This window comes from Vulpes vulpes, chromosome 3 (assembly GCF_048418805.1).
Source record: "Vulpes vulpes isolate BD-2025 chromosome 3, VulVul3, whole genome shotgun sequence".
Lineage (NCBI taxonomy): Eukaryota > Metazoa > Chordata > Mammalia > Carnivora > Canidae > Vulpes > Vulpes vulpes.
The window spans coordinates 97,656,723-97,676,594 of NC_132782.1; the positions used below are offsets into that span (position 1 = coordinate 97,656,723).

General features: G+C 44.9%; 1 protein-coding gene and 1 long non-coding RNA gene across 2 annotated transcripts in view; one reads left to right on the forward strand and one right to left on the reverse strand.

The window, feature by feature from the left end:
- LOC140598089 (uncharacterized) overlaps nt 1-11,436 on the forward strand; it is a 115,759-nt gene extending 104,323 nt beyond the window's left edge. Inside the window, exon 3 of the long non-coding RNA XR_012000212.1 lies at nt 11,304-11,436. This is a non-coding gene — a long non-coding RNA (uncharacterized lncRNA). The remainder of the gene's footprint in view (nt 1-11,303) is intronic.
- Nucleotides 11,437-13,830: 2,394 nt separating this feature from the next.
- The window catches only part of HS3ST2 (heparan sulfate-glucosamine 3-sulfotransferase 2), an 89,472-nt gene continuing 83,430 nt past the window's right edge, over nt 13,831-19,872 (reverse strand). Inside the window, exon 2 of the mRNA XM_025983768.2 lies at nt 13,831-15,220. Within this exon, the coding sequence (XP_025839553.1) occupies nt 14,602-15,220 (619 nt within the window). The 3' untranslated portion in view covers nt 13,831-14,601. The remainder of the gene's footprint in view (nt 15,221-19,872) is intronic.

A 19,872-nucleotide genomic window follows, 5' to 3' on the forward strand; every position in this document is an offset into this window, starting at 1 on the left:
CTGCCGGGCAAAGCAGTTTCCTTTCTGAGTTTATTTTGGCAGCAGAAGTTAGTAGGGCAGCGTCCTTCCCTCTAAGTGCTCTCATTAGGAGCTCGCTGCAGAAATGCTTCCATGTGGCTTGGCATGCTGTCTGGGGGACTCGCCAGGACCAGCAGCTCCATGGGCCCATGTCCTACGCCCGTGTCCTGCTCCGTCCCTGTCACTCTGCACTGGGAATTCTTTGTGGAAAACAAGCATTAGGCTTGCTGCCTGGCAAGCCTCCCTGTTTGCCAATGTTGATGAAAGTCTCCCTACCCCATACCACCTACCCTTTTTATTTATTTTTCTGTGGCCATTTCAACTGGGATTTGTGAAGGAGAGGAATTAAGAACACACGCTTACATAATTATAATAAAAATGCAAATTTAGAATTTCCTTTTTAACAAGAAAAGGGACTGAATGGATAAATACCCAAAGGTATATTTGGCTAGTGGAATTATGGGTGATTTTTATCCTTTTCTTTGCAGTCTTCTTATCTCAGTTGGGAATCTATTGCTTTTACTTAATACTTTTTTTTTTTTGTCTTTTAATTTCAAAATTTCAAACATACAGGGAATAATATAACAGACATCCAGGTACCTACCACAGGCGTTTAACAAATGTTAGCATTTGCCCTCTTGGTTGCAAATCCTTTTTTTTTTTTTTTTTTTAGAACCTCTATTCTTTTTATAATCAAAGGCTTCCATACTCAAAGTTAGTTCAGGGACCCTGTAAAGTCCTCCTGGAAATAATGAGTTTCTTGACAGTGAAACAGGAAGCTAACACTGTTAACGGGAGGCCAGGTAGGTAACCTGGCTGCCCAGGGCCCCAAACCAGACTTGGGGGCACTCATCTTATTGCCACAGCCCTCGAGAGGGAAGATGGGTGGGTATGCACAGCCTGGTGCCTGGGAGCCAATTCCAGAGTCTAGTGTCATCCACTCCCTGCCTTCCAGACCTCTGAGAGCCTTGCTACTCAAAGTGGGGTCCACAGATTGGTAGTATCCCTTGGCAGCTTTTTAATCTTTTCTGAGAGGGGAGGAGAAAATCCTTTAGTACTGTCTCTTTAAAGCAGCTTTATTAAAGTGTAATTGTATACAAAAAGCCCCACAAGCCCCGTGCATGTTTAATGTATATAGTTTGATGAGTTTGGACGTATGCATATACCCCCGATACAAGCACCACAAGCAAGATCCCAGACAGCCAACACCTTCCAGAGTTTTCTTGTGTCCCTTTGTGATTTTAAAAAATATACTACTTAATATGAGACCTACACTTTTAACAATATTTTAAATCCACAATATGATATTGTTAACCATAGGCACTATGCTGTATAGCGCAGATCTCCAGAACTTATTCATTTTGCATTACTGCAGTTTTATACTCACTGAATAACAACTCCCTGTTTCTCCATCACCACCCCCTCACCTCCACCCCCATCCCCACCCCCAGGCAGCTTTTCAGAAACACAGAAATGCACCATGCTTCTCACACATTAACATGTGTATGAATCACCTGGGGATCTTGATAAAATGTACATTCTGATCCTGCAGATCTGGAGTAGGGGGCCTGAGAGTGTGCATTTCTGACATGCTCCCAAAAGGCTGATGATGCAGGTCTGCAGCCACACTCTGGGTAGCAAGGTCTCAGAGGACTTTGCATTGCCCCAAGCTGAAGGAGGACACCCTTAGTTATATGTGGCTGGAATCTGTTCTCATTGTCCCAGCCAATCTTGTACTGGCTTTTAAATCTTTTGAACATCACCCTGCTCCTGGAGAGAACATTTGACCACTAGAATGCTTTATTTAGACTTTGCTCTCAGTTTTGAGTGCCCCAATGATTACACATTATTATCACTAACTCTTTGAATAGAGTCCATCAGGGTAAACCCAAAGTATAATCTATTCTGGCTAGAAAAAAGGGATACATTTCTATCACTTCCCAATCATTGTCCATTTTTGGTGTATCCCAAAGTGAGAGGAATTTTTTTTGTTGGTGCATGAGAGGATTTTAGGTAGTATATTGATCATTTCTTTAGAATGTTAGTATTTGTTTGGATTGGGGGAAGTAATAAGTTTTGGGGATCCAACCCTATTCCTTTCCATCTGAATTCTGAATCAACTAGGAAAAAAGACAAAAGCACAAGGTGGGTGGGAGATTACAGTGGCATCCTTATGAGAAAGGCTAGACTGAAGCCTCACAAATACCCTCTCATGTTGCCCCCTCACTGACACCTGGGGCAGAACACCTGAGGGAAAGAGTGAGGAACAGACCCAATAACGTTGGCAGATTATTGCCTTACTCCAGTCCAGCTGTACAGGGAAGGAGGAGACAAAAACTAGGATTTTTTTTTTTATATTAGCCCTACCAGTCAGGACATTTGGACCGATGACTATGCCTACCAACCAGGTAAATTCTTGCCACCTTTGTCTGGTCAGAGAAGAAATGTTCGACAAGATTCTAGGGCTGTTTCATGAAAAATCTTTTCTTTGAAACTAGAGGAATGGGGACAAAGACATCCTCTCATAATGATAGTATGCTTTTGTATTTTAATTAATTCGGGCTAGTGGGACTGATGTGATCCATGAATGATAGAAATGTGAGGTTTCTTTTTAGAATAAACATAAGTAAATAAAAAGGAGACGAGTAAAAGAAAAAGATTAAGGCACAGGAACTATGTGGGTATGACAAAAATTGTAAAGATGGTGCTCAGATGTCTAAAGTTTGGGAAATGCTGGAAAATAATATTCCTTGAAATCTCAATGTCATATTTCGTCTTTGCAAACTGCAGATCAGGGTCACTTGTTCTAATGTGCTCTGTGAGGGACAAGCAGCTTTAGTTCACTTGTTTGACCATTGATCATGGTTTGATTCTGTTTCACTCAATAGAGAACGTTTAGAACGAATAAACTAAGTCCCTTGATATATTATTGGCTTTGATTTCATGTATATAAATCATTTATGGTTCAAGTCATATGATCTTAATAGTATTGATCCAAAGCTTTTAATTCCCTCTCTCTGTTTCTCTCTCTCATTTTTCTAAATTCACTGAGAGAATCAGAGTGGTGGGTAGGATAGCAAATTCTGTTTCTTTTTTAAATGGCATAAAATGAGACTGTCCTTCAACAATTTGACACAGTTTCTAAGTGAACTAGAAACATTTCCTGGCAAACAGGGAGACCAGTATCCTTTTATCCATTGGATGTCAAGGTTATATTCACAGGTGCCAGGAGACAACATGAGATAGTCAAACTGGTTGTCTAAATGGTGCCAGGTAGAGTTAGCTAAATATGAATTATGCCAAGAAGAAAACCTTCATTTGGAAAAAAAATCTTGGCATCCAAGTGGGAAACATTAAATTACCTACTCAAAAAGTTCATTCACTTAGTTACCTGGGGGTCATTTTGCTGCCGAATTTTCCAGAAAGTTTAATTGCTAACACTTGTGCTCAAAATTGAAAGTAGTCTCCCAAATATACTTATGGAAAGGATGACAGCTTCCCTCTGCTAAAAAATTCCCTCAGAAAAGATAGAGTCATCTTATATTTGAGTCCTTAGAAAGTCTCCTTAGTAAAGGATTTTCTTTAAATTATTTAATTTTGAACTATGAAATATTGTTTGTACATTCTGAGGCGGATTCAGTGCTAATTTGGGATGTTTATGTAGGTCGCTGGATGGACTTGTTACTAGAGAAGCCATAAAAATTCAATAGAGATTTAGTCATTCTTTGTGATATGAAATTAAGGGCAAGTGTCAGATGTAATCAAGCCATTGGAAGGTTGTACAAAGTGAGATATTAGATGATTATGTTGATGGAATCATGATACCATCACCCCTTCCCAACCAATGATGGAAAAGTTAACGGTCCTAATATCCTGATAATGGGTGTATGGGGTAGGGAGAAAATCCCCCTGGTGCCAAACAGTGGGACTCGACAGACAAGTGTGGCAGACAACTGTTTGATTAACTCAAGGCCCTGATTGCAAAGATTAATGAGGAGAATTTGAATAATGTAATTTCATGAGATATGAGACTGGGGAAAGCAGTCTTTTAAGTCCGTGTATTTTTCCAGGTGATTCCATTTTATTTTTTATTTTTTTATTTTTTATTTTTTGGTGATGCCATTTTAAATACATCTGAATAACTAAAGTAAATGAGACATTATAGGTAGTTAGCTAGCTATTGCCTCTAAATTTCTAAAAACTTTATATTAGTTTGAACCAAATGAAACTGCCATTTTTGCAGGTCAAAATTGCAGTTTCACATGGTTCAACTTCATAAACTCAAGTTGACAAAACATTTTACAAAACTATCATTGGAAAATGGTGGGTCACTTAATATGCAAGCATCTATGCCAGTGAGACCTTGGGACTTTCTAACTACAGAGTTCAAGGTTAGGGCCATGATGATATTTCAGAGACTCAATAGGGCATTTGTTGAATTTTGTAATTAATGGATGACCATTTAGGGACACAAACTCTTGGCTCTGTCAGCTGTTCCACCAGTAATCCTCCTTTTAGAATAATCAAGCTTTTAGTTGTCTTCATTATAAATTATACTTTTTGTTCACTATTTGCCCAGTTTCTTTAGTAGAAGTTCTTTCACATGACATTGTAGAATACTTGTCTTTTGTGTGCACACTAGGGACATCAGTGGTGAATCCTTTGCCTACAGCTAATGCCAAAACCAAATGGTTAACGTTCTAGGAGAGATATGGTAATAATTATTCCCTCAGAATTCTCCAGACTTTATCCCTATATCAATTCGGACCAGTCATTATTTGCAAATCTGCATGATACCACCTTTGTCTCCCATAGAATCCCCTTAGTAGACCCATAAATCGTTTTCTTACTACTTCTCTTTACCATTATTTTATGTAAGGAAGACAGGTGGTTATCCCTGGAATTCCTGTAAAAGTAATTATCAAGGATACATTATGTTGACCAGCAGCTCCTATGTCAAGATCTCTCCCAGGAAACTGATTTTTTCTGCTTTGAGGTCACATCATTAGATCACATGAAGCACATTATTCATCAATTTTGTCTTTGGCTTGACTCATATGAAACTCAGAGCGATGTTTGAACTCAACACAGAACCTTTATCATATACTTAGACGTGATGTCATATATACAAGTACATTGTGTATCACACACATTTCTAGATAGGATGCTCTTTTCCTCTTGGTGGTCTACTGTTTGATCTGGATTTTTTTTAAGATTTTATTTATTTATTCCTGAGAGACACAGATAGAGAGGCAGAGACATAGGCAGAGGATGAAGCTGGCTCCCTGTGGGGACCCCTGATACAGAAGTTGATCCCAGGACCCCAGGATCACGCCCTGAGCTGAAGGCAGAGGCTCAACCACTGAGCCACCCAGGTGCCCCTTGATCTGGAATTTTATGTTGATTCCTGCTGCTACTCTGCTCTCTGGATGTCGGTTTTGTTCCCAAGGGTAGGCTTGGATCAAACCCACACCCCTCTCTTGCCCTTTTTTGCCCCAAACCAAAACCAGGATTTATGCCCAGTTTCTTCCTATTATCTCCATTTCTCAGGTATTAATATACTCCAACCATGCTAGCTAAAAGGTGACACATAGCTGTTCCTCATTCCCAGACCTGACCATTTTTGTTGATGTCAGGTGTTTTCCAAAAGACAACTTACATTTCAGTGCTGCAGTGCAAGTCTCTTCCTCATAAACGCAAGGAATCTGGAGCTAGAAGTTACAGATTTGAGTCCTGTCTGTGTGACCTTAGACAAATTGCTTTAAAAAATTCTCTGGGGGGCAGCCTGGGTGACTCAGCTGTTTAACACCACCTTCAGTCCAGTGTGATCCTGGAGTCTCGGGATCAAGTCCCACGTCGGGCTCCCTGCATGGAGCCTGTTTCTCCCTCTGCCTGTGTCTCTGCCTCTCTGTGTCTCTCTGTGTCTCTCATGACTAAATAATAAAAATAAAATCTTAAAAAAAAAAAATCTCTGGGCCTTAATTTTGTCCTTTTGCAAAATGGCAATAAAAATCTTAGTTCTTTCTTTTTAAAAATATTTTATTTAAATTCAGTTTGCTAACATATAGCTTAACACCCCCCCCCCTTTTTTTTTTTAAATCTTGGTTGTTTCAAAGAGAAAATGCCATTAAGTATGTGAAACCAGTTTTAGATCATGTCATCATTATTCAAAGGCAGGAGAAAGGCTAAAGTCCTGCTTAATACCTTTGTTTCCTGGATACTTGGCCTCTGCTTTTTTATTTTTGTGTCTCTGTGTTACCCTGGATCCTCTTTGCTCTATCCCTACCCAAGGGCTCTGAACAGCTGCAGCCTCTGGAGAGATGCTTGTAAATCCACCGGGAGGGCCCAGCACTGAACTCCATCAGGACCAGGTTTATCTGGATCATGTGGGCTGCAGGGCCCATGCTACGCAGTGATACAGATGCCCAAGCGTGGAAGGAGGGCCAGGTCAGGGGTTGAGGAGCAGGTGCAGCCAAGCTATAAATGCATCCTTTTCTCCAGGCATTAGGGAGGAAGAGAGACCTTCCTAGGAACCTGAGGGCAGGACCCAAGGCCTACCAGCCTCTGGCAAGCCAGCCCCACTGCTGCATTGAGCATCCGTCAATCAGACCGATTCCTGCAAACAGGCTCCCAGCTGGGATGTGCTGGGTGGGCCGTGCCCACGAAGCAGGTGTCAGTCAGCCAGGATCCAGTGAGTCATGTAGAGTCAATCGCGTGCCAGTCGGATGTGGGTCAGCCAGACAAGTCAGGCACACAGGCTTCTTTCCGGTCCTTTAAGGTCCACGGAAGTAAAATGTCCACCACACACATGCCCGTTGTGTGCATTTCCCCCAAACACCCTGCCGAGCGAGGAAGGGGCACAAACCGTGTGCCCCCAGCAACAAGCAAGAGGAAGGATGATGTGGGAATAAAGAAGCCCTTCTGTCCTCCCCTGCTTTTCTCTTGCAGTTTCCATTCATGTTCTGATCCTTTCCTCAGCAGTCTGAGTGTGTATCTGGGGGATGGAGATGCCTAGTGGTGGGGGGCACGTGCAGCCACTGCCTCTTACTCAGAGATGGGGTTCTGAAGTCCACAGGCCACATGACAAAGGCAAAGTCACCTTGAGAAATGCCCTCAATCCAGCACTGCCACTTTGCCCTCCCATCACTGCTGTGGATTTTTGTTCATTTACCCAGCGGGGCATCTGAGGAAGTAGTTGGCTTTCATGTAGGGGCCAGGGAGGATGAAAACCATAAGCAATCATTGACATTAGAATCACAATCACTGAAGCAAAATGCTTGCGCTGTGACAGGGATGCAGGACTGGAGGGGTAAGAGGGTCCCTGGCACCTTCTCGTGGTCACCGAAGTACATGTTCATGGAGCAAAGAACTGCTCACGCTATTTGAACCACCCCTCTCCTCTCGCTGACAGAATAAAATTGAATTTAGGTGAATTGAGGGTTGGTATGACGTGACTCCTTTGCTCAGATGAAATGCAATCTGACTCGTTGTGGAGGTGTTAGAAATCTGCTCGGCCCAGTGCCAGGAGCTCAGGGTCCATCCAGGCACACAAGTGCATAACAAGTCCAGGGTCTGTGTGACTCATTCTCTCAGGTGTTTTCTGGCTAGGGAGGCAGGGAGATGAGAGATGATCTACTGGTGTGCCAGAGCTGGCTGGAACTGACTCCTGGGCGCAGAGAGTGCAGCCTCTGGAGAGAGAAGACTTCACATCCATAGCTTGATATTGCCTGAGGTTGGCTGCCTTTGCACCAGGGAAACTGGTAAATGATGCAAATCAGACGTCTCCTCCCTCCACTCCCTCAGCCAGTTTACTAGCTGAGGATGAGGGCAGGGAGAATGAGATGAGGGATGAGTCCTGCAGGCATGCGCCCTGAGAAGTCAAATGGAGGCGATGGGAAGACGAATACAGGATCTCATATTGGGAGATACTAGAAGATGCTTGTTTTGGAGATGGTTGGAAAATATTGGGAAGCTAAGAGACAGCTTTTCTAACAGTTGGGAGTTTTACTGTAACTGATTATGAATTGCACCCACTCTCTTCCTTAGTCTCCAAATCTTGGGTTGTCAAGGAGAGGATGTGTTCCGCTGAGAGACTGTATTTTCTGGCTTCCCTTTCAGCTAGAGGTGGTCAATGAGATAGAATTTACTGGTAGAATTTTTTGGCAATCTCAAATAAGGTTGACTTGGCTAGGAGGAGTATTTTTCCGGCTTCTTTCTTTTCCTCTTCCTTCTAACTGGAACATTGAGGTGGGAGCTGGTGCACCAGCATCGATCTTGGGCCATGATGACGAAAATGATGGACTAAGGATCATGTGGCAGAGCAGAGGAGCCTAAGTCCTTGATAACAAAGTGGAGCTGCTGTCCTAGCCCTAGCCTGACCAGCTCCAGATTTCTTTAAATGACCTCTTTGAGAGAATAAATCCCTAATTTGTTGAAGCAGCTGTTATTGGTCAAAAGCAGTTAGGGATATAATTTTTTTAAAGATTTTTTTATTCAAGAGAGACAGAGAGAGAGAGAGAGAGAGAGAGAGAGGCAGAGACATAGGCAGAGAGAGAAGCAGGCTCCATGCAGGGAGCCTGATCCAGGACTCAATCTGGGACTCCAGGATCATGCCCTGGACCGAAGGCAGGCACTCAACCGCTGAGCCACCCAGGTGTCCCAATTTCTAAATGACACATTCTTACTTCCATTTCACATTAGAAAGTGAAATAAAGTTTGTTCTAAGTTTGTTTTGGGAGCTGAGGTAAATAAGCTTTTTAATTTTTTTTAAAGTGATAAAAGCAATATATCTTCTTATTTATCAGGAAGCCAAGTTTATCAAGAGCCCAGTTCATTGTCAAAGTGGGAGGAGCCCCATTGGGGCACCTATTTATCCATCTGATTTTATTCTTCAGATTTCCAGTGCTGGGCTCTGGGAAGTAGGGGGAGAAGACAAAGAGATTATAGATGTTCCCCATGGAAAGACTCTAAATTGACTAGTGGCCCATCATATCTGGAAAAAGAGTGGATCTGGATTTCTACTCTTCATATCCGGTAGGCAGGTGTGAAGTTCACTGAATTGGTTGAAAAAGCTGACAGTAGCCTTGGAACTAGGGTGTGACAGAGATGGGTTCAATCCAGTGACCAGAATGTAGCCCAGGGCTCTTATTCCTTGGTCACAGTTGACCCCACCTAGAAAAACTTGCCCCGGGGGCATTTCACACCGATGTAGAACACTCTTCTCCAAAAGATGAATTCCTCGTCATCCTTTAAGGCTTGGCTCTATTACCACCTCCACCAGGAAAGTCCCTGCTCTTTTCCCCTAGTCATGCAGTTTCAGATGATTACATTATGCAGTAATTATTTGTTTACGTAACTCTCATCCTCATTTGTCTGGGAACTCCACAGGGGGTCAGACAGGAAGGCTAAGACAACTATGCATCCTCTGCGCCTGGCTAAGTCTGCATAAGGTGTTCACTAAATTAGGCGGAATGAATGAAATCCCATCAATTCATTTTTGTATACTTCATCTGGTAGGGTTGCCATCAAATTTGAGGAATGGTCCACATTATTCTGTTCTTGTTCCTGGGAGATATAACATGATTATACCCATGGTATCTAATGAAAAAGTTGAACTTTATCCAAGAGGCCATGAGACTTGTTATAAGGGGAGAAGGAGCAGGAGCGATCTCTATGCTCTCCTTCATAGAGTCTGCTGATTACACCTTCAGTTCCTGCATTGGCTTCGATTATTGTACTTGCCTTACTCTCTTAGGCATCTCTTGTGTGTATTGCTCCAGGATGGCATCCAGACAGTAGCAATCAAGGCTGTGGCACCTTCATAGTCTAGGGGGTGGGAAACAGAAGCATAAGGAGCATAAAATAGCTTGCCTGAAGTCCCAGAGTCAGAGAGTAGTGAACTACAGATAAAACTAGGGTTCCTTTTTTTTTTTTTTAAGTTTTTAATTTAATCTCTATAGCCAACATGGGACTTGAACCCATGACTGGAGATCAAGAATCACATGCTCTTCTGACTGAGTAAGCCAGGTGCCCCAGGCAGCCTGTCCTCTTAACCACCATACTGACATCTTGCATTTACTACACTTTGAAATAGTACTTGTTTCATAGGGTTAAGATATGGAAAACACAACAGCTGCCACACCAAAAGCATTCAGTAAATGTTGGCTGTCCTTACTCCTGACCCTTCTTTTGCAAACACTCGGTAAATACTTGAATAGTTTTGAGTGTTAATAAGTGTGAATGAGCACATAGGAAAGAGACAGACACACACATGAGCATGCATCCACAGAGACACATGCATGCACATACCAGAGAGAGCAAATGTGATGTGTGGGCTACCACTCAGCACCAGGACACTAGGAGGGACAGAGGAGCTCCTCGAAGACAGGGCAGGCAGGCAACAGAATCAAAAGTATGTTGGATGTCTCGGTGCTAATTCCAGGAGCATTCAGGGCCCAGGGATCCCAATGAATGGGAGGAATAGTGGTTAGGGCTGCCATGCATGGTTGTGCCATCTGTGCCCTACATAAAAATGACAGTTGGGGTTGGGGAGAGTAGGGGCTGAGAGCTGTGTGCATCCCAAAGGGGCACGCTTTTCACATTTATCTGCCAAGGGGAATAACTTTTCTAAACCCCACAACAACACTGTATAAGCTAATAATGACAATAAATATCCCAAAGACCAAAGAGATCCCAGGAAGAAGATAGCCCTTAGGGACAGAATTGATTCTCGGGGTTGAGCAATAGTCAAAAAAGCTGATGTTTAGGGAACAGAGCCTCAGTAGTTCATTGACTCTAATTATGAAGTACCTATGGTATGTTGGGCGCTCTGCTGAAGGAGATGGATACGGACTGCACTTTCATGGAGCTTAAAGACCCAAGAGGGAGGCAGATGTCAGACAAGGAAACTAATATGTAATGTCAGCCAGTGGTTAGGGCTATAATGGAAGGAAAACAGAATGAAAGATTGACAGTGACAGAGGAGAGGGAGAGCAATTCTGGGTAGGTGTTTGAGTGGAGAACGGGATGATGGGAAGGGGCCTGCCATGATATCTTGAAGATCAGCCCTAGTATTGGGGTCCAGGGTAAGATCTAAACAATAGACAGCAAATGGTTGGAATGGAAGAAAGGCTACCTAAGGAGAAGTGACTTCTACCCAAAGGGATGTGAGAAAGTAGTCCTGCTACCCTTGCACAACCCCAGGGGGCACCATTTGTACCACGAAGAAGAATGTTACGGCCTCAGACGGAGGTGACTTGTTCTGCCTATGTCCCCTTCCCTCCCAGGAGACCGAATTTTCAAATGGATAACAGCCAGGCCAAATATGACAACGGAACTCTGACCCACAATTTCTGGAGCAGAATGATCAGGACTTGGTGAGTGGCTGCCAGTGCTCCTATTTTTACGTCCTTGCTTCCAACTCAGGACCAACCAGAGAAAAATCACTTATTTCTGCAAACCAACTACATAGGAGGCCCTACTTCTAGTTCACCTGTCTCTGGCTTCCCCTGGCCACAGCTTCCCATATCAGGGTGCCCCTGAAGCCTCCCCAAAGCAAGACCCTTTGCTATGGCAAGCTCTGTGTCAGCAGGCTCTGTTCTCTTTCGGGAGGGTCTTCATGGATTTCTAGGCTCCTTTTCTGCTGAGTAGGGATGCAGATATGGGGTGAATCGTGAGCACTAGAATGCAAGGAGCCTGGCGGACTATGGATTTGCCATTCACCCTGGACTGTTAGAAACACACACACACACACACACACACACACACACACAGGCACAGGCACCCCTCCCCCCAGAGGAGCCTTTTTGGTCTCAGATTGAACAAACTTCATCTATTTAAACTGTACTAATTTGGAACTTGTGCAAGTTTGCCCTGGAGCATCCTGGATACATTTGCACTGGATTAAAAACCAGAGTTTGCTGAGCAGATTCATGTACACCAGATTTTACTCATTTAAACTGGGATTTTTGAGTTACTTTAGCCTCTTTCATTTGCATACAATGATTGATATGCTAATTATAATAGACTCTGACCTGTGCATTAGTACTTAGAGCACAGTTAAGACTAACTGTCCCAGGGAGGCCTGGGAATGCTTGTAATGGGGAGGAATAAAGCTGTACTAGGACACACAAAATTCTGAATTCTTGTCAACTTTGACTGGATTCCCCCAGTCGGGAGAAACAAGCAAATCTTACTCTTTCTTGGGTGTTTTGTGTCCCCAATGTAAGTCTGTCTCTCTTTGGATACAGCTTTGGCCACCATGTGGCCCAGGATCACAGGACACCACTTTTGGATGGGGGATGTATCAGGATGATTCATTAATGTCCACACACATCCAACCCACCCTTCTTCTGGTCCCTGGATATTCAGGGCCCCAATTTCTCCATGGTGACAGCTCCCACTGGCCTCCATGTCACTTCTTTAAGGGGAAGCACAGAGGGAGTGGACTTCCAGAACTGGCTTCTCAGTACCATGGTCTCAGTCACCTGATCTCCTGTAGGATGCTTGGGACAGGAAGATAGGCCACGACACAGAACTAATGTCTTAGGCTTTTGCATCCTCCAGTCTTCTAAGTCAGACTCTCATTTTAAGGAACTTTGCACCACACCTGACAGAGCAGACAAAGACTAAGTGGCCCCTGGAGTTTCGGCGATCCTTTTCAACTTAGCTGTGAGTACTATAGAGCTTTCTGGGAATCTTGACCTAGAAGTGCAGTTCTTTGGAACATTCCTGTCCATGCTCCCAGGCATCCAACATCCATCCACCCACTCACACATTGACCTGTCAAACATTTGCTGTGTCTATTGTATGTTAGCAAGATACAATCTTGATCTTCAAGGAGCCATGGTCTACGGTGAAATGGACATACAAATAATGCTAATCTAGCATGAGAAAAACTGTAATTGAGCTGTGTGCAAACTACTGGGTGAATGAAGAAGAGTGAGCAGATAACTCAGCTTGACTGGGGATGGCTTCACAAGTATCAAGCAGGTGACGCTTGAGTGAAGTCATATGGAAGCTTCCATTAGCTGGAGACATGGGGTGGGGATAGAGGGTAGGGAGGGGAAGCATTCCAGGCAAAGGCAGTAGGAACTTAAAACAGTTAAGAAAAGGCACATAGTTCTGTGAGGTTGGAACAGAGGATGAGGGAAGGGAAGATCCCAGAAACTGTAGTAGAGGTTGTCTTGTGGGAGGATTTGGTCTTTATTCTGAGGTCAGAGTACATGCACCCAAAGCAGTGTCGTGAACTCACATGCCAACAGGGGCCAGGCAGATGATGTCAATCAGTGAGGTGGGCCAGGTGGGGACTGGAGGACCCAGGAACACAGGCTTCATCCAAAGGTGGCAAATGATTATTGCCATGCTAGAATGCAGGCTCAGGGTAGCCAAGTTCCCATTAATAAATGGAAATTCATATTTTTATATGAACACTCCCAAGTTTTAAATGTTGGGAATTACTTCAAAACATCATGCTGGCCAAGCATGGGACGTCCTATCAGTCCCTAGGCTTTTAGTTTGCCACTTCAGATATAGCTTAAGCAGAGAGCTGTCACAGTCAGACTTCTGTTTCAGTGTCCCCACAGATCTCTAAATGATGTTTCTGCAGCAGCCTCTGCCAGCAAGAACCTCTTTTCCCCATCTTCACCTCCTTGCTTCTTGCCTATGTGGTTTTTGCATCCTTCACTGCCCTCCCAAGACCACGCCCACCCCTCACTGCCCTCCCAGACCATCTTCAGCACTAACCCCCATCTTGCATAGGAGCTGGATGAATGAGCCATGCTCCAGGCCCAGCTTATAGAGAAGAGCCCAGCATTAAGGACACGAGAGAGCCATATTTATTTCACATGGACAAGCATGATTCCTTTGCATGCTGAACATGAAAGCTCGCGTGAGGAAAGTACCCGTAACAGCAGAATTAATGTGCTTTTGTCCATAGGGAGCAGGGAGGGTCACAAAGTGGTTTTCAGACAGTTACCCTTCAAGCAGAGTTGAGACCCCAGGCTTTGAAATCTCTGGTTTATTTCATCATCAAAGGGTCTGTCTCCCAGGCGCGGCCAGGGGTGCTTCTGGCTCTGCAATGTCTCGATGAGCTGCTAAGGTCAGGAGGAAGAGGATGGTCTCCTATCCTACCGCCCAGGGTGGCTAGGGAGGGTGAAGCTCAGAGGGGAGGTACATGCCACTAGGAATTAGCAAGTCCACTCCTGGGTGAACAGTGACAGGGACAGACTGCTGTGTTCAACAGCAACAGAACCATCACCACTTATAATATCTAGCATAATCAGAAGATCCGCTCTTCTTAAAGCAATTTCCCAAGGCCTCTTATGGGCTGAAAGGAAATAATTCAGAATTGACTGGACGTGCCAGAAGCAGGTCAACTTAGCCTAGACAGACTGGGGAGAGCTAGTGGCAGGGACCCTCCTGGTCTCATGGCCTTAGCTGGGCTTCCTAGTGCCAGGATGATGGAACCCGAGATGGGAAAGGGGGGTGGAGCCTAGGTTTGGTTTGCTGGGGCAAGAGGATCACAGGTTCTAGGGGCAAACCTCATGGAAGAGACAAGCAGAAGAGCCCTTGCATCTCGGTAGCTCACTCCCACCTGAAGTCCTGTCCAACAGTTTCATAAAATTTAATATTATAAGGTCTATAAAATTCCCGGAGCTGGTCTATCACTTCAGGATCTATCTGTACATGAGTTCTGCCTTTCGATTTGCCCAGGCACCGAGGCAGGAGGCTCGATTCTGTTTTTCTCAAGCAAGGGAATCCTTTGGTCTTGTTGAAATAGAAGTGCTTGTCTGTGATGAACCTCTTGATGCCCAGAAAGTCCTGGACCCGGCCCATCTCGCCTGCTGGGTCGGTGATGAGCCGCTCACCGCTGACAAAGTGGATCTGAGCCAGAGGGAAGTACTGCAGCCAGCTCTCCAGGTGCAGCGCGTACATGCCGATGCGGATGGCGTTCCACGACACGTCCACCTGGCCCAGCGTGCGGTTGCGGAAGGAGAGGCCCTCGAAGGTGGGGATGTCCGGCTTCTTGGAGAGCGTCTGTGTGTAATCCGAGATGGCTCGGGTCACAGGGTTCCGCACGACCACAATCAGCTTGGTGTCTCGGGACATGTTGAAGATGCGTCGAGGGGCCTCCTGAGTGACAAAATAGCTGGGTGTCTTCTCCAGGGTGATCTGGCTCTCGAGCGTCCGTGGCATCAGGCTCCTGTAGGATAGAAGCAGCACATCATCAGACAGGGTCCGGGGGTGGGGGGTGGGCCAGGGAGACCATTTCCCTATACCCAGCTCCCTAGTGGAGCCCCCTCTCTCCTCAGTGACATCTGGGCTCCACCTGCATTCACCGGGTGAGGAACCTACTTTGGGAACTAGGCTTCCGACAAGCTTGACTTTTTATAGTATCGTATTGTCGACATAATCACTACCCTGCATTAGATCTCCAGTGAGGAACCCACTTCAACTCGTGGTAGTTGTTTAAAAAAAATCTTGAACGAGTTTGCTTTAAGAGAGCAACAACCTAAATGTTCATCAGTAAGGGTTAAATAAACGGTGGAATAGCCAATGAATAGAAACTGGTATATCTGTGTGTACACAAAGGGAATGATTTCGAAGATACAGCGTTAAATGAGAAAAGACAAGATACAGCATATTCACCTGAGGAAGGATAGGCAAGAGACCAATGAAAATGGTTGCTTTTGGGGAGGTGTTGTGAGGTGGGGCACAGTTGAGGTCGGGGATAAATGAGAATTTCTTTTATTGTATAACTTTTTATGCTGCTTAAAATTTTTAATGTGTTTACTACATATTCAAAAAAATACAAAAGGAAGCCATGGAACATTCTTCTGGCAAAAGAGATTTCTCCCAACATATTAAGAAAGTCTTTTTTTGGGGAGGGGGAAGGCTTGTTTTGTAGGAATAGCAAGTGATTTTATTTATTTATTAATTCATTCATTCATCCATTTATTTATTTATTTGCAAGTGTCTTAGAAAGGAGTTCTGATGTCGTTTTCTGCTGGAACACATCTGAGATACATCCTCAGTATAAGCCTGAAATAGCACAGAACTCCAGCCTGGAAACCAGGTAATGCAACCTCTTGCTCCCTTACTTTTTAATTTCCCGATTCTGCTTGAGACTTTCAGGGATGATGGTGGGGAAGCTCTGAAGTCTCCTTCCCCGATGTGTCTCCTTCAGGCTTTGATGGAGGGGAAGAGTCCTTGGCTCCCAGTTGCTATTTCTCTCTGAAGGTTGCTATGCACTTTAGACCACCCAAGGTATTTAAAAAAAAATGCAGAAGTCTGGGGCCCATCCTAGACCAACTGATTAGAAATATATGGGGTGGGTACTTTTTAAAAAAATCTCCTCAGGTGGTTCCAATGTGGAGGCAGCACTGAGAACCCCTACTAGGTTATTGTTTCCCCACTGTGACTCCCCTATCCCCAAAGCATTCTCTTCACCTTCCTCTAGAGCATACATTCCCATTTTTTCCACATTCCCATCATCCACCGCATCCAACAGCCCCGCTTCATGGCTCTTTACCCAAAATCTCCACTTTCTCTTTCCTTTCTCTTTCCTTTAGTGTGATGATCATGTGCTCTCCTCCTCATGGCCATACTTTGGGTCTTGTCCTTGGAATTACCCTAATTCTGAAACAGCTCGCTCTGAAATTCCACTCTAGGACTGTGGAGTGGGTCGAATGGTGACCTTTCTGAAAAATATGTTCACTCAGCACCTCTGACTATGACCTTACTTGGGAAAAGGGTCTTTGCAGATGTAAGTTAGTTGAGGACCTCTAGATGAAATCCGGGTGGGCCCTAATCCAACAAGCAGCAGACTTACAGGGGACAAACAGGGGAGAAGAGACAGAGAAGACAATGTGAAGATGAAGGCAGAGCGTGGGGTGTTAGATGTACAAACCGAGAAATGCCAAGGACTGCTGGCAACCACCAGAAGAAGCTAGTGGCTCTAAGCCACCCAGTTTGTGGTCACTTGTTTATGGCAACCCCAGGAAACGAATACAGACTATAACCTTCTTTCTTTCCACCTCGATTTAACACAGTCTCAAGTCCCTTATGTGCTTGATCTTCAAATTCATCTATGAATCTGTTGATTTCACGTTCCTCCATGCCTGCTCTGGACCCATGAATAACCACTGCAGTGGCGCCATGGTCACGGTCATGAGCATCCTCCTCCTCATCCATTTCCTTGCAGTATGTGTTCTCTCCTTCTCTAGCAATGCGTCCTTCCAACCTTCCACCCTCTCCCCTTCTCTCCTGGACTGACAAACAGCAGCGGAGAGAACCACAGACACCGACAGCTAGATCCTTGATATTAGTTTCAGTGGAACTCTCAAACACTGCTCAGTAATTATTTGTTTTAGTCTCTCTAGGCCCCCCACATGGTTCTTCCTAATAAGTGCTCCACATTCTCACCAGGTGCCCCCATCTCTACTCCCATCCCCCCCCCCCCCCCCCAGGTATCAGTTCTTCTACTCTCCTCTCTTCCACCTTTAGTCTGTTACCTGCACCCATCCTGGGTCCCTCCCACTGGTCTCGGAGGACACAGTGGGCTCACCTGTCCCCCTGTGCTCTCAGATCCCTTCCCCTGGTGCCTCTCCTGCAAACCTGCACATTATTCCTTGGAACCTGCAAATTCACGGTGTACCTGACAGGCTGACACAACTGGTATCTTGCTTTTTCCAGGCTCAAGGTCTATCACAGACCCTTGCAAGTTGAAAGTTTAGTTTGTTTTTTTAAGATTTTATATTTGAGAAAGAGTAAGTGAGCACATGCAGGGGGAGAAGGGCAGAGGGAGAGGGAGAAGTAGTCTCCCTGCTGAGCAGGGAGCCCAGCTTGGGGGCTGGATGGGATCATTACCCAAGGTGAAGGTAGATGCTTAACTGACTGAGCCACCCATGTGACCCTGAAAGTTTAATATTTATTAATACTGAGTAGGCCAATTCTTTTTTAAAATAGGATATCATTATTAGCAATCACAAGTACACACGAATAGAATTCTTTGGCTGGGTTTTCTTAGAAATGTGCCTATATTATGACTCTGGCACACACTGTAATTAGGTGTTACCCTTAAGGACAGGAGCAGATGACTTTGTATAGATGTGACAGTGCCTTGAAAGTTAAGGATTTTCAAACTCTATGGGGGTGACTGATATAAAGGTTTTCCCTAAAACAAAAAGTTGACAAGCTACTAAGCAGATTTTCTGCACTACCCTTTAACACATTAAAGAATACCCAAGAAAGTTGTGGGTAAGGTATTCCCAAGCTTATCTGAGTAAGGGTTGATACTTTTGCCAGAAGCATCAAGGAACATCTCTCTGTTACCAGTTTGGAAAATTTTGACCAGTTCCAATGATTTCCAGGGTAGCACATCATTCCCCCCGCTGTGCATGAAAGGGAAGTCCCATCCTTCCAATTCCTAACTGGCATATTAGCTGCAAAACCAAGTTACACGTACTAAGACACTCACACCAGACTGGAAACCTCGCACAAACGTCAGCATGCCAGGAGTCAAATGGCTCCTGCGCACTGCACATTTTCTCCATCCCTTACGTATGTGTTCCCCATCAGATCATCAGGTTAGAGTTCTGGAGGCCTGTGTGATGATCACGTGCAAGGAGACTCCATATACACCTTGTTGCTCTGCACACAGGCAGGTGTTGGGGGCACTGGATTTTCCCTTGAGGCTCATTTTCCCTCTTCATGTCATCGTTGAAATTTTGCTTACCTGCTTCCAGCTGCTAATGGCTGAACTCTTCACTCTCGGCTTTGGCCTCCTTTCTTTACCATGTAGCTCTGAAAAAATTCCTGGAAGAATGGTCTGACACCCCCGGTCCGGACTCACTCACCTCCCATCTGTTATGGTAAACCTGCTCGGCAGCAATTTTCCCTACATTTGGCCACAGCCCCCAGATTTCTCTTTGAGGAACTACCGCTCCGCTTTGGATAAAATCTTGGCAGGCCAAGGGGTGGCTGAGTGGCTGACGTGAAGACAGTGCCAACTGTGTCGTAAAGACTGGAAACTGCTGGACTGGGGCCCCCAGCCAGGCTGCCTCCTGAAGAGCCTCCTTACTACGCTCTCCTACCAATCCCTTTGGCTGTCTTCATTCTCAGCCTTTCTTTTTTTTTTTTTTTAAGATGTATTTATTTGAGAGAGAGCGAGCATGCGCGCATGCAAGTGCATGCATGTGCAAGTGGGGGGAGGGGCAGAGGGAGAAAGAGAAAATTTTTTTTAATTAAAAATTTATTTTTTATTGGTGTTCAATTTACCAACATATAGAATAACACCCAGTGCTCATCCCATCAAGTGCCCCCCCTCAGTGCCCATCACCCCCACCCCCCACCCTCCTCCCCTTCTACCACCCCTATTTCATTTCCCAGAGTTAGGAGTCTCTCATGTTCTGTCTCCATCCCTGATATTTCCCACTCATTTGGAGAAAGAGAATCTTTTTTTTTTTTTTAATATTTTACTTATTTATTCATGAGAGACACACACAGAGAGAGAGAGAGGCAGAGACACAGACAGAGGGAGAAGCAGACTCCATGCAGGGAGCCCGATGTGGGACTCGATCCCTGGTCTCCAGGGTCACGCCCTGGGCTGAAGGCAGCGCTAAACCGCTGAGCCACTTGGGCTGCCTAGAGAAAGAGAATCTTAAGCAGAGTCCCCGCTGAGCGTGGAGCCCACCACAGGGCTAGATCCCACAACCCTGAGATCACGACCTGAGCCAAATTCAAGAGTTGGGTGTTAAACCGACTGAGCCCTGGTGTCTTCATTCTTGTCCTTCCTGACGCCTGGTTCTTCCACCTTCCTCTGTGTTCTCTGAGTCCCCACATGTCCTTCCAATG